This window comes from Macrobrachium rosenbergii, chromosome 16 (genome assembly GCF_040412425.1).
Source record: "Macrobrachium rosenbergii isolate ZJJX-2024 chromosome 16, ASM4041242v1, whole genome shotgun sequence".
NCBI classification, from domain to species: domain Eukaryota; kingdom Metazoa; phylum Arthropoda; class Malacostraca; order Decapoda; family Palaemonidae; genus Macrobrachium; species Macrobrachium rosenbergii.
In genome coordinates this window covers 19,321,226-19,337,166 of record NC_089756.1, presented here as the reverse complement: position 1 = coordinate 19,337,166, position 15,941 = coordinate 19,321,226, and the positions used below count along the sequence as shown (strand labels likewise).

General features: G+C 36.6%; 1 protein-coding gene and 1 long non-coding RNA gene across 3 annotated transcripts in view; both read right to left on the bottom strand.

The window, feature by feature from the left end:
• Positions 1-598: 598 nt before the first annotated feature.
• Positions 599-5,261, bottom strand: LOC136847156 (uncharacterized). Its single transcript, XR_010855634.1, has 2 exons — positions 5,142-5,261; positions 599-4,902 (listed from the first exon to the last, which is right to left on the bottom strand). It is a non-coding gene; the product is annotated as an uncharacterized lncRNA (long non-coding RNA).
• A 3,373-nt stretch (positions 5,262-8,634) lies between these two features.
• LOC136847005 (putative inorganic phosphate cotransporter) overlaps positions 8,635-15,941 on the bottom strand; it is a 37,477-nt gene continuing 30,170 nt past the window's right edge. For both annotated transcript variants that reach the window (XM_067118256.1, XM_067118258.1), the window contains 6 exons: positions 13,688-13,775; positions 12,851-13,077; positions 11,715-11,864; positions 11,389-11,521; positions 9,604-9,845; positions 8,635-8,858 (listed from right to left, as the gene is read on the bottom strand). In XM_067118256.1, the coding sequence (XP_066974357.1) occupies positions 8,742-8,858; positions 9,604-9,845; positions 11,389-11,521; positions 11,715-11,864; positions 12,851-13,077; positions 13,688-13,775 (957 nt within the window). In that variant the 3' untranslated portion in view covers positions 8,635-8,741. The remainder of the gene's footprint in view (positions 8,859-9,603; positions 9,846-11,388; positions 11,522-11,714; positions 11,865-12,850; positions 13,078-13,687; positions 13,776-15,941) is intronic.

The following is a 15,941-nucleotide window of genomic DNA, read 5'->3' as shown; positions in this document are numbered from 1 at the left end:
ACACACACACACTTAATATATATATATATAATATATATATATAATATATACATATATATATATATATATATATATATATATATATATATGTCATATATATAATATACATTACACACACACACACACACACACACACATATAATATATATATATATATATATATATATATATATATATATATATATATATATATATATAAATATATTTGTATATACATCATCATTATTATTATATTCAGTAGATGAAACCTATTCGTATGGTACAGAGCCCACAGGGGCCACTGACTCTAAATTTAAGCTTCCAAAGAATATGGTGATCATTAGGAAGAAGTAATAGATAAATATGTATCAAAATGCAAGAAGAATAGTATTAGAGTAGTAATGAATTGCATTTTCACTTAAACATCTGAAGTTCCAATTGCACGACATCCTCTGGAAGGCTGTTCCGCAGCCCAACGGTGTAAAGAATACTACCTCCGGAACTGCAGAGTTCGACAGGGAGGTACATTTTCTGCATATTGCTGCTGCTGTTCAGCGAATCTGGTTGCTCTCGGCAGATAAAGGGGGATCAGGGATCAATTGTGAATGTGAAAGATCTCTGTTGAAATACAATTTAATGAAAAAGTGACAAACAAGAGACCATCCATCGATGATCCACGTCATAATTGCTGCTATTAGTAAACAGAAACCCACCACCACCAAACACTGTATCTAAACGAGATAAATCTCTGTCAGAAACAGACATCCACACCGCAGAACAGTATTCCAGTAAAGAAAGTACAAATTACCTAAAACAGGTTGCATTAATTTTATCACTGTTATAAATATATGGGGCATTACGAACAAAACCTAACTTTCATGCAGTATTGCCGAAACTTTCGTTAGATGTTTCTCAAAAGTTACACCTAGAATAGTTAAAGCTTCAGACTCTCAGCAATCTGAAGGGGAGGATGAGGTGGGAAATCTGTACTAGATCCGCTAATAAATAATGTTTTCGTTTTACTGGAGTTCGGCCTCATACCCCCACCGATACACCATTCCCTGACCCAGTCCATGTCCCGATTGAGGCTGAGGGCAGCTTCATTTCCCATATGTGGAGACTTTACTACATCCACAAGTGTTATATCACTGGCATACTGAACAATCTTGTTTTGCAGGCCAACAAACATATCACTTGCATACAATAAAAATAACAGTGGACCAAGAACACTGCTCTGTGGAACTCCAGACACATTAGGGGGTTGGTTCACTAAAGATCACGTCCACGGCAACTCGCTGCTGCCTATCTGTAAAGAAATCTTGAAGTAATCTAAAACATATCCACCCACTCCAAGATTCTGAAGTTTATAAATAAGTACCATGTGATTTATTAAATCAAATGCAGCACTAAAATCTTTTTGAATTATACTCTGCACTCAAAACCCTTATCAAGGTTCCATTACAAATAGCATGTCAAGTCGAAAAGAGCATCGCAAGTATCTAACTGCTTCCTGTATGCATAATGACTATCAATTAACAATCCTTTGATTTTGCATACTTATATAATGACTTAAAAATAAAGTTTTTCCACAACTTTGGAGAGCACAGGGAAAATAGCGATTGTCCTGCAGTTACTACAGTCTGCAGATACGCCACTCTTTGGAACAGCACACCTAAGAAAGAGTTCATCATGTCTGGACCCTGCACTAATAGAACATTTAATGAAACTCCATCCACCTTAAATGCACAATCAGATATAACTCATTCCTTTTCTGGCTTATTTGCCTGCTTACGCAGACCATACATGCAGGACAATACAACACTTCTTGTTTCAGGTAAATTTCCAATGATATCATGTAAAGGTAATGGTATCTCATACCGGCCATTTACAATCTTAATTTCTTTCTGAACCATTTCAACTCATTTCCTACCTTCAACTGACATTTCATGGCTTGGAGATGCTAAGTCTCGAGAGTAACAATCATAGTTTTCAAGAAGGATGGTATCCAACTACAACCACCTTCTTACCACTGCAGTCCTATTACAGTATTATGATCCTTATACAGTTGGTCCTAAGCCCCACATACTACCCAGTCCAGTAATGTTCATACTGCATGAAGCTCATAAAAACTAGTCGAGTTAATAAATTCTCGAGGCTCAATAATATGGGAACATTAGTTCCAATCAATAAGATAACTTCAGCATCCACTTCTGGAATGTCTATTCCTTGTAAATGTGGCCAGCGTTCAACGCCTCCAGTGCTATCGTAATCACATTCCTTAACAGGAATCTGAGTGTTACTCAATACTGTCGCAAGCAACACATAATTTTTACCTTGACAATCCAATACTGTACTGATAAACTCGATACTAAATTACACTCTCCCTACCTCCAGATAGTTTCAATGTTGACATTAACCCTCCTTACATCTGTGCAACCCAGCTGCCTAAGCAACTCAGCAGAAGACAAGTGTGATGAACTTCCACTATTAAGAAATGCTTTTGTTAACACTTCCTTCCCATCCTGAAACCTTACCCTAACTAGGGCCACTGACATACCCATACTACTGCCACCTCTACTGACAGCCCTACACAGCAATATTACTCAGGAGGTCTATCCTAAGCAAGAGGAGCTACCTGTGCTCTACTTGAACTCCCCTCTGTGCCAATATTATTTACCAGTTCCTCACGTAGCAAAGTAGGATGGAATTCCCCACATAAGATACATTTATTTTTGCTGCGGCATTGTCTTGACAAGTGACCACCACTCAACCAGCTGAAACAGCTTTTGCTTTCTAACTATAGCAAGCTTGTCTTCGAATTTCATTTTACTTAGGTGGTCACATTCATCAATTACATGTTGCTCTCCAAAATGCCAGCATGAAACCTGCGCACTAATAACCTTAATACATACACCACCCTGATCTGATGAATTATCAGTTTCTGCTTATCCTTGAACTTTTACCTAATCTTGTCATTCCGCCTTTATACCTACTCTCAAGAAAGTGGCCCCTAAACAACGGATTCTTTAAGACCCCAGGCTCCTTTTCAATAAATTTGACTAAGCCATCAAATTTTACCCTTTTCCTTTCTTTCACTGTCTCATCAGCAATCCTACACCGATAGCCTCGCACACTAGGATGAAACTTATTCAAAATTAACCTCATTGTCTTATGATTCTGAAATTCAGCTATCCCATAAGGCACACATGAAATGGCATTCCTGCAACTTTTAATCATAACAGCATATTCCTCAAATTCCTAGGTATCATTTACATCAATATTCTTCCATTTGATAACTTTATCTACATAGGCTTTAGCTATCTGCTCTGGGTTGCCATGTCTATTCTCTAATAATGCTCTAGCCTGCTTATAACCCTCTGAAGTCCCTAAATGTAGACAGGCTAATACTATTTCATTTGGCCTGCCTAACGAGTACAAATCCAAATACCTTAACCTTTCCTTATCAGATGTCAAATTGGTGCTGAGTACATCAGCAAAGGAACGAATAAACCTAAAATATTTTGTATAACCCCCATCAAATTTAATTGTATCTTGTTTTGGCATCAACACTTTCAGGCTGCAAGATATAAAAGCCTGAATGATATCATTACTGCTACTATTGAAACTATTTGTTCAAATTAAGTTTCCCAGGCATATGTTGTCTTCAACTTAATTACCAGTGTCCATTTGGCCGTCACCTTGGCTTATACTAAATCCTATCTGTGCTGCCTGGTCCTCTATCCAAGTAACTTGTGTCTTTTGTAGATTTTCATTCTTATCTTCGAAATTTAAGCCAGGATCACCTGTCAAGGATTCAAACTCAAACTGTAGCAATACATTTTCCTCTGCTACAACCTCACCTATCTCTGCCTCTAGCTTTAACCTCTTTTCGTCTTATTCTACCTTCCTCCTGCTCCAATGCTTGCATTTTTGCTAATTTCTTCAGTAGACACCAATACACGCATACTACCAACTGAACCACAACTAAACCTACTAGAACATTTGGACCCATCAAGACTTGCCACCAACTACTGATGCACTGTCACCCAAACACAGCTCGTCCTCTTAGACTCCTAGGCCTGACGGTCCTGGAAGCCTGTTAGGATCAGGTTTATTAACCATATCGCCTACCTCAGTGTCAACTCTAGTATCTTGACTTGTAACAATTTATATGTTCCTAAATGCACTTTCACTCGGCTCTCAGAGAATCACTAAGACGCTGAAACAACTCAAAGTTATTGCCTGATATCTTAAGGTTCCAAGCCTTTAGTATCTCTTTGAGTTGCTGGACTGACTAACCTTCTCCATCGTCAGCAACCAACTGTACTCATGAACTGACAGTATTTATGACAAAACAGTTATCAGACTCCTAACCATTCCCTAATATTAGACAATAAATGGAATTAGACTAGCCATTTACAAATAAATGATTCAGTACTCATCCCTGAGATCCAGCCTGGCATGTTCATTGCAATACTATATACATTAACTCAAAACTGTTTTTTCTTTGCTTAAGATTAACCTAACATGCACATGGAAACTTTCAGACAGTTATATAGTACACCAAAGATTATACCAAATTCATGTGATTTCTCAACAGTTTTTTTTTTTTTATCACTTAAAAAGAGGGTGTTTTGCATACCTAATGTCCTCCAGTAACTAAAAACTATGACATTTAAAACACATCAGTACAAAATCAGTGCAAATCTTCAATAAACACTTATTACTCATCAATTGTGGGCCGGCTCAACCTTCATCTCAGTGCTGTAGTCCCGAAGACTTCAAATTCAAAATGCCATCTTGTTCCTGCAAGAAAGCACGTAACTGTGCACAAAAGTCTCAGCTAATGGAGAGTTGAAGGATACACACAGACACACACACACATGATGAGCTTCATTCATTTGCTATAACCACGTGCGGTTACTGGAAAATTACAAATAATCAGAATCAATAGTAGGCACAAAATTTATTTACATGAACCTTTTAAACTCTAATCAGAAACCATTAAAGAACATCCTTAACTAACCTAATAATTGCCAAATTCAAACTGTAGGCTACGTGCACCTCAGTTTAAAATGCATATTTTCCTCGTTAAAATATGCCAAATAATACTTTGTAAATTCTACACTACATAAACACTGACATTAACACATTAAACTTACTTAGCTATAGCTTTCCCACTGAAACAACAGCAAAAGACAAACCTTCACAGTGAAGCCTTCTGCGCTTAAAACCGGAAGCATGGATCCCACAATAGCCTACTGTTCTCACACAGCCTAGTAAGGAAAACATAATCGTAAGTCTTTGGATGTAACTATATAATCACAGAACCCTCCCCATTAAGCCAAGAAAATTACGAATAATTACTTCCTTCTTATATATAACACAGTTGTTGGCTGCCTCTCACCAATTCCTATACAAAGTACACAAGCATCTCGGCATTCGGCTTTTAGCCTACTGCTGTGTTCCACATCCAAACAGAATTCTAGGTTATATAATAATAGACCCAAATGAATCCCTGTTGACCATCAACGAAACTCACCTAATACCTCCACGATAAATCCCATTCCAGGCTAAGATTCCAGTGGAAAACCTCCCAACAAATAAGCATCACATACAGCACCAAGAGGAACCTAGCCGGTAGGTTAGGGTTGCCAGATTTCAAGATAAGCAATCCGGGACATTCTTAAAATCTCTCTAATACATAGACATCCCCAGATAAACATATTATAAATAGATACAGACGCAGTGAAAAACATCAAGCAAGTATTTTAATAGGATATAAAGAAAAAAAAATTTGATAAACTAATATTTAATGCAAATTACAATAAAGAAACTGAAGAAACGGAAAATAATGCAGAAAATTTGTAATCATTACAAATAATTAAGAAACCAAAGTATCTTTTTCATATGAAAACTGAAGATAAATGAAAATAAGAAAATTGTATGCACAGAAATAATGAAAATTGAACTTTTTATTTTAGTTGTATTTCTCAGATGATTTTGCTTTCTTTAGAAGTTCCATATTTCCTAATACTTGCCAGTTAAATTCTTTGCAATGACAATTTATGTTCCACTTACACTGTAAAATAGCCTCTATAGTTGTCACATCCAATTTATTCCTCTCGTCAGTCCACTGAGCACTCATCATAGAAAAGACACGCTCACCATTTACATTATGCGCAGGTATACTAAACAAATATTGACACAAAATTAATATCTCAGAATACTGTTCTTCGAAGTCGAACTACTGTAGGATAGAAAGCCATTTTTCATGACACATCTTGGTCATCCATTTTTCAGGTTTACTCTGCATTTGTTTATCAAGGAATATTTTAATTAAATGTTGACCACTGACAGAAAAGGATGTTGTCGTCAATGTTTACACCTTTGTTTTTTAACACTAGACAAGACGATTGTATTTGTTCCCATGCTGGAAGTGTATCTAATAACATCCATGAAAAGATATCAAAACTTTCTAACGATGAAGCCCATTTCTTAAGATAGTCATAGCAAGTGACGTAGTAGTTATCCACCTCAAGTAGGAATTTTTTCATCTCTTGAGATGTGATTTCATCATCTTTAAGGCATCGTTTAACACTAAGAGGAATAAACTTTTCATCCATTCTTGCCTTTATTAAAGCATCTATTTCTTTTAAGCAGCCAAGCACTTCAATAATGCTGTTATCTCTCTTTTCAATCTTCATAATCCTGCTGCTAAATACATACTCAAGACTGTGAACAAAATATAGGTAGGCTTCGCTCAGTGGATTGTTAAAAAAATCTAAAAGAATTTGAGGAGCTTTTTCTTCAGAAGCAAAGAAAGATTTCAGTGCTTCAAATAATTTTCGGATTCTCTCAACTGCCCTCATCAAAGAAAGCCAACGAGTTTTAGAATGAGAGAGAACTGATGCATATTGAACACCAACAAAGCGGCAGAATTCTTTCAGTTTCTCAGTTCGAACAGTGTAAATACTAAAGTATGAAAACACTTTAACAACGATTACTTCAACATCAATAGACAAGACATTGGCAGCGGTATGTGCAGCATTGTGGAGAATATGGGCTGGGCATCCTACACCTTCCATCGAGTCATTCATGCTTTCCTTGACTTTCGAAAAGACATTATTTGTGCCTTTACGTAAACGTCCACCAAAATTAGTATTAGTGTTATCGCCACCAAAAGCTACACATTTTTTAACATCGTCCTAATTCGACGAGGCTCTCTCTGCAGAAGTTTGAAATTGTTTCCGAGGTCTCATTTGGAAGGGATTTTACTCGCAGTAATTTTATCTGCAAGACATTCTTCCGTGAAAAATATTGTACAATCAACGGAAATATTTTCTCAGCATTATGGTTACTTGCATCTGTAGATATGCTATAAAAAGAAGAATTATTTATATCTTTAACAACTTCGGCAATGCTATGTGGAGCCAGAACGTTTTTAATTATTGCAGAACATTTTGTCCTAGCACTAGAAAATTTGCTTGCAATTTTGGAATCAGGAAATACTGTTGGCAGTAGTACATTCGTGCAATCATTTGAACTGAATGACTGATGATGGCAAACAGTATGAAAGGCCATGGCAACTTCTGCTGCTATTATCTTAGTTTCTTCATCTGTGTTTTTCTTGATCAAGAAATTTGTTATTTCATCATCTTTTGAAGTGGAGGAAACGTTTTGTTTGTGCTTTGTGGTTTCTATGTGCCTCTTGATATCATTCTTGCCACCATGTTCAATAGTGAAATTGCAATGGCATAATCGACAGTTTGCTTCATAACAATTCCTGCCTTGTTTGATAAATGTCCATTCGCTGGAATATTCATCTCGAAACTTACATTTACGTTTTGACATCTTGTTTTAAAGATGAAAAAGGTAGGCCGTAGCAAACAGTAACGACACACACACTTGAATGAGAGGCTAATACAGTACTGATGCAGGAGTGCAACTCGCCACTCACCGGACCGCAGCCAAGCAACCGAACAAGTTGCAAACGCGATTGACTGCGTCAGTCGTCACGTCACTTTTAGCAGCATCGTTGATTCGTTGAGTTATTCAAATTATATTTTCATCAATATAATTTCAACTGAAAACCATTACTTAATTTATTTTATAATGTAATGATCTTTATTTGATTTATTCATTTATTATTAGTCTATTTCATTATTTACTTTTTTTTATGATGAACGAAATCCGGGACAAAAGGCCGTCCCGGGAGGGTCTGTCCGGGACTCAGGACAAAATGATCAAATTCGGGACATGTCCCGCGAAATCGGGACGTCTGGCAACCCTAAGGTAGGTCCAAGTGGCGTCCATACCCAATTTGAAAACCTCCTCAGCCATGACTCTTTGCAGATATTCCTACACCTAACTTAGTCCCCAATGAACAAATGCACATCGCTTGCTTTCTAAATAAGGTAGCAAATAAATAAACAAGCTGCTCTAGTACTGTGCTCCTGATTACAGGAAATAAAGTTAAAAAGAACCAAAACTCACTGACTACATAAATATCATCATAATTCTAAGAGGCAAAATTTTGAGAACGACTGTAGCAACATTATATATATATATATATATATATATATATATATATATATATATATATATATATATATATATATATATATATATATATATATAATATATATTTGTTAGATGTGGTATATGAACGACACTGGTAACTTTAGCATATAATTTATCTAAATGTGAAAGTATTTTCGTTTCCAGCGTCAGTAAAAAAAATCCGATCCTATCTATTTTTGTTATGGCCCATTCCATGGCTGCACTTTCTCCGTTCCAAACATCAAATATGCCGACCCTCCGATGAAGTAGGCCAACGCCGAGATTCCAAATACAATCCTCCAGGCGCTCAGTGTTTGCTGAGGAAAAAACGCAGGTATTAGATTACATTAAATGTATTAGTCCATGGGATGGTTAAAAAGCGATCGACAATAACAGGAATGTTTCGAGAGTAGATCAGATTGAGAATTAGCGTGATTTAAAATGTGCTAAAATGCCCGTGTTTCTTGAATGCATTAACTAAAATGATCTACAATGGTTTACTTACATCAAGTGAGCTATTTACTTTAAAAGAAAATAAACAAAAGCGTGACAGGAAACATTACTTGTTCATTTATGTACTAAAATCAACTGCTGTCGTTTATAAAAGAATACAAAGAATTCTTACCCCAATGTTATGTTATTAAATAAGTTACCTGTTTGTACCTGTGTGACTAGCCTTAGATTTGCATATGGCACAATTCGTTATCAGTTTAGAATGGAATATAAAATTTAGGCCAAATGCGAAGCTCTGGGACCTATGAGGTCATTCAGCAATGAAAGGGAAATTAAGAGTAACAAGGATTTAAAGGTGTAATAAGAGGAAACCTCGAAGTTGCACTATGGAACTGATGTTATGAGAAGATGGAAAATAAGATGGAAGAAAGAGAATATGGACGCAGGTGCAGCAAAAAGGAAGGAAAGGGGTTGCAGCTAGGGGGCTAAGGGACGTTCCAAAGAACCTTAAGTAAGGCCTATAGTGCACCGCGTAAGGTGCGCTGACTACTACCCAGCCCTGCGGGCCAGTTGTCAGTTTGAAAATCCATTTCCTAACATCAGACTCACATTGCCAGTAGTAATCGCTCCTACAACCAATGGAGCAATAATTCCAGTGATGGAGGCCATACTGTTTATTGTCCCTTTCAACACTCCGGCGAAGTTAGGGGCGATGTCTTGTTCACCTACACTGGCCCCGCTGTACTTGGCTCCGTTGAGACTCACTGCTAGACACAGGAACACAATAGCTAACGTTGAGTTACAGTCCACGAAGCACATGGCTATTAGACATATGCCAGATGAATAAAGGCCTGTGGACACACATGATATTAGTTGGAACCTGCATTGAAGGATCTCATCCTTAGTTGTTAGTTTTGATCGTATCTGAAATTGCAAAGTGACTCTGCAGGTTGAGTACACACCCATAACAAGTTTGGAGTCAGCTGGTAATTGAAATCAGCGGTTCCCTCAATAGACTGGCAATTCTCTTCATGTCTGAAATCGAGTTGTAAGATCATGCAGGACTGATCCAGATCTCTAAAAAGCAGTATATAACTTATATTTCTGCTGGCCTCTAAAATTGTTAAGAGCTTATGCAGAATTGCTACTGACCTGTGAACCTACATGAAATAAACGTGAAAATGAAACTGGACTTCCTCACGCTTGTGCAAATATATTTATTCCTGATACTGAAAAAAAAAAAAAACGTTTCTACACGATGAGCACAGTTCCATAAAAATATGTGAAAGTAGTTGGTAACTGAATTTTTGAGTCTATTATTTATTGTTGGCCTGCTGATACCTACAGAAAGGCACATACATAGAATAATGAATAGACATTGACAATTACAAGACATCAAACGTATATATTTTTATAGAATAACAAACTATTAAAGGTTTTTAAAGAGCTGAATATACTACAGTATAAATAAGACGCCACAAATGAACGTTCACGAATAGTCGATAATGAAATCCCCAAGTTCATGGTGTTTTAAGAAATATAAGAAAATGTAACTACCTTGCAACTTAAGAGTGAATGTCAATGCAATGTAAACAGGTTAATGATTTTAAACATTTAACTTGTGAAGACAAACTTAGCTAATCTATCTCAGCTTATTGCTTCTGAAAGTTTCAGTGGACGCCTCACGTTAGAACACTGTTTTCATGCTCTTATTACAAAGAAGAGTAAAACAAAGAGCCTTGTTGAAAATAAAGTTAACGTGTATATATATATATATATATGTGTGTGTGTGTGTGTGTGTGTGTGTGTGTGTGTGTGTGCGTGCGTGTGTGTGTGTGTAAATTTTTCAGTGGACGCCTCACGTTAGAACACTGTTTTCATGTTCTTATTACAAAGAAGAGTAAAACAAAGAGCCTTGTTGAAAATAAAGTTAACGTATATATATATATATATATATATATATATATATATATATATATATATATGTGTGTGTGTGTGTGTGTGTGTGTGTGTGTGTGTGTGTGTGTGTGTGTGTGTGTGTGTGTGTGTGTGTGTGTGTGTGTGTGTGTAAACTTTTCAATGTTTCATTCATAAAATGAAATCAGGGTCAGATCTAGAAGCCAAAATACCAGTGGAACATTCGTTTTATAAAATGAAGCCAGGGTCAAACTAAGAGTCAAAGGACCAAGAAAACAAATCATTACCGAATGAAGAATGAAATTAATAAAATAAAAATCTATCATTCCCAATATATTATAGAGTAGAAGGCAAGAAAAAGAGGAGGTCATTTTCTGGACAAAGCATTGAATGTACAATGACCAATGTGTGCACGTCAGAGCAGCGAAGTAACAAAATAAAATACTTTTTTTTTAGTAAATGGTGCAGGAAACTTACCTACTCCCGTAGCCAATTTTCTTGTCATTTTCAAACTGAGCCACTTCTTTTTGGATATCTTATCTGCAATGGCTCCAAACAAAGGGCTGACTATAATAATGCACACGTAAGGTAAAGCTGAAAGTATACCGTTCTGAAAGCAAAAAACATTTTGACATAACTACAGGAAAATGATATAACTGAATTTGTAGTTCATGCCTTTTAATAGACTAGTTAAAGAATGACTCGCTGGTCAATACAAATCATATAATAAACCAGCCTACATTCTCTACATGAGAAATGTAGCCAGAGAGGTAAGACAAAACAGTGTTGCCACATCAACTTACACTAGCCAAGTCGAAGCGTTGTACATTATTGAGGTAAGTAGGGATCTCAGTCAGGATGGTGTAGAATCCTATGCAGTCCCCAAAGGTAAAGACCACTAGACACCAGAAGGGCATCGACGTGGCGATATCCTTCCACGGAACCTTCAGAGCCTGAATCGATTCAAAAGTGTAAAAAAAAAAAAAAAATGAATAAATGAACGATCCTCGTTTCAACAAAGACAATTGGAACACGGGAGATATAAAGAACATGTATATATATATATATATATATATATATATATATATATATATATATATATATATATATATATATATATATATATATATATATATATATATATATATATATATATAATATATATATATATATATATATATATATATATATATATATATATATATATATATATATATATATATATTATATATATATATATATATATATATATATATATATATATATATATATATATATATATATATATATATAACTTTTTCGTGATTCATATTTATATTTTTTTCACTTTATTACCCATATTTATATTTTTTTCACTTCATTACCCACTTTATTACCCACTGCTCTTACCATTCATTCACCTCTATCTTAATTGATGATAATGTTGACGATCAATTTTCTCCGCAATTTTTTCCAACCTCTTTCACCAGTCTTTGCAAGTTTGCATTCCCTTTCATTGTCAGCATTGTGCTACAGATGAAAACTGAACCTAAAGTTCCAAGAATATATCCTTAGGTCTTCTACAGGTTTTCCTTACAATTCATTCAGCGCTCTCCAAAGGACCTAAAAAACGCAGGAGTGATTGATAGACCCAAACACTTCACTTCCATTCATACCTTTTTATCACATGAAATTCAATTAATCCATCATTAGGCAATTCTCTCTCTCTCTCTCTCTCTCTCTCTCTCTACTAATACACTCTAGAGATTAAAAAATACAGCAATTTACAGACTTATCTTGATCATATCATCTAAGTTACACTCAAACAAAATTTAATGTTTATACTGTCGCACATGCTTTCATTTTTGCCCATGCTAATTATCTTTTCTATGAAAAGGATGAGTTTTTTGTAGGTTAAAATTCGATCAAAAATGCATAGAGGGGACCTCAAACACATTACCTTTGATGACTTAACATTGGGTGAATTAGACCTGATATAACTTAGTTCCTTGGAGGATATCCAAGGGTGCTTCTCAGGCTGGTCGCGAATAAGGACGAACCAGGCTACGCTCCAGAGTAGACCTATGACTCCGAACACGTAGAAAACGGACGGCCATCCGCCCAGGAAATCGGAGCTTGACATCACGCCCCCCAAGCCCATTGAAATGACTGTGCCAATGTGGGATCCTGCAGAGGATGGTAGGATAGGGAATAAAGAAAATCCTTTTTTTCCTTCGAGGGTAAATGTCATTATCTGGATACTTTGAGAATAATGTCTCAGGATAATAAATTAACATAAAATATAGGCATTACACTCGTCCCTTGAGAGCAAAATGTTCGATTCTTGTACCCGTTTAAATAATGACACAAGCAAGGAAATTAACAAAGAAAATGAGGCATTAAAGTTCGATAAACAAAGAAAAATAAAAGAAAATAATGGACCTCTGGAGGACCACTAACAATGAACTCAAAGACAGTCCATAAAAATGATTAGATTTTTATTTTCATTAACAAACATTCATACAAGTTATCAAACCACTAGTAAGTTTCATCGGCATCAGTGAATATCGCCAGATTACCAGATCAATATTCACAGCTTTGGAACTTTTGTCTGCTTTCGTTTTTCCAGCCACCGTCCTTCAAACGGCAGATCAAGCTCTATCTTATGGCTAAACCTCACTCTTCTCCAAGCCTCTCATCTTTCCTTATTTTCTTTGGGCCTGGGCTAGATAAGGTTATTGGGCTTCTGCATCATTGCATTTTGTATTAGAAAATTCTCATGAGTTTAATGTCTTACCTATGAAAACGATAGAGCTGAACCTGGCTTTGTCCTTAGGAGGTATCCAAGGTACCATGAGAGTGAACACTGAAGGGAAGAGGGGTCCCTGCAGGAATACGGACAATATGATTAATGATTTATCTATTTAATAATATAGAGTGGGTAACAAATAACGAAGAAACCTTGGGATTATTGCGAAAAGTCTCCCATACCTACCTACACACACACATTATCTATCTATCTATCTATCTATATATATATATATATATATATATATATATATATATATATATATGTATGTATGTATGTATGTATGTATCTGTATATATATATATATATATATATATATATATATATATATATATATATATATATATATATAATAATAATAAAATGAATTGTCATAATAAATCTTCAGCAAAAATACTAACGAAATATAAAATGAACAAGTAAATACAAACTAAAAGGGTGAGACGTAAAATAACGAAAAATTAAAAACACAAACATAAAAATATGAAAATAAAACTATAGTGAAATGTAAACAAACTACCACTCACAAAGTAAAATATTTAACGACCTAAATAGTATAATTCTCTAATTCAATCAGAAGATAAAATATGTACAAAAAAGAATCACAAAGTACTCAAGCAAAGCGCCACAACTGCAAATCTTACGCTCTAGGCCTTTTGTAAGCTAACACGCAATGGATATCAGGGAGGATCCAAAAGATGCACAGTGGGGGTTACAATGACAGAGAACATTGCACTGTTAATAGTCCAGATATCTTAACTGGATATGGCACCTGGATATGTAGGAAGGTGGCACCGTTGATCTACTGTACAGATGATACCACACAACAGGGACTCGATGTCGCCGATCTGCAAGAGCAGGACAGTTGAACACATATGAATGGGATTGAGTAAAATGACAGTGAATTCATGTAGGCAAAATATTTGGGCACTGTCTTACGTAATGATTACAAGTTAACAAAAGTGCGTGAATGAAAGTCAGACTGTGGTGAATGAAAGTCAGACTATGTCACTATTGATCACAATTCCACCACAATCAAAGTCACAGGAATCTCTGAGGGAGAGGATCAGGAATATTGGTTCAGGAAATAGGAGAACAAGTATATAAGCACAGGTAGGTTATATATTAGGGGCCAATGTCCATGGACAAGACGCGAGGTTCGTAGAGTCAGGGTTCTGCTGTAGGGTGTCAGCGGAAGTATTGTCACTCAAGGTTCCCCCACCAGAGGGAAATACGACGAAGGAGAGGGGAGCTGGTAGATCAGTAGGGCATCACTGCACAGAGGTGAGTGGCTGGATACAGCAATCTTCAGCGTAGGCAGTGTTGGAACTATTTCGAGTAGGACTTGACTGTAAGTCTCTCAGTGACTTCTGGACAGGGGGAGGAGGTCGTCAGGTAATTCAGCAGGGTGACGTCGTGCGGGAGGTGGTTAGCAGAGGGCATCCAGTGGCATGAAGTCGGGTGAGAAGACTAAGAGTAGTAGCATGAAGTCAACTAGCGGTGATATGTGGGTGTGTGGTGCCAGTATGGTGGCTTCGTAGATTGGCATTGTAGAGGTAGCTAGCGTGGGATATACTAGCAGTGTGTCTTCAGAAGTAGGTTGAGCAGAGTGTCTACAAGTAAGGAGACATCTAAAGGGGGACTAACATTGGTTATGCTAGTAGTGTGGCTGCCGCATCACACTGGTTTGCCGGGGCCAGTATACATACCACAGTCTGCCAGTGATGGTTGTATTTTGACACTTCTGACAGTCTATTCTTAATGGGTCCTGCAGTGTCCTCCTCCTCAGGGTGTGTCACTAATCCAGCCAGGTACCTAGAAAGGTCATCATATGGCAGCCAGATAGTTCGAGAGGAGAGGTGTCAATTAGATGGGAGAGCCAAGGGATTTGTAGGCAGGGATGCAGGTGTTAGTAGGTGGAGCTGCAGGTGTGGGTCAGGTCAAGAAAGGTGACCCTTGATGTTAGCACAGGTAGTTGGGAGGGACAGGAAACTCAGAAAAATGCGAAGTAGCACGAGTGACTGGGGAATTGAGTACAACAGTAACTATAGAAGATACTCTCAAAGGGGGCATGCTACTTGCAAGCAGCTGTTAAAAATGTCACCTTAGGGGTGCATTACTAGGGTCAGGTCAGATCGGTAATGACTCACGGTACTTAGTTTCTCATTAGACACCTGCACTGGCTTAACTGAGCCTTGGAAAGCATGGGAATGCTTGCTGCGAAAACATCAAAACAAATTTT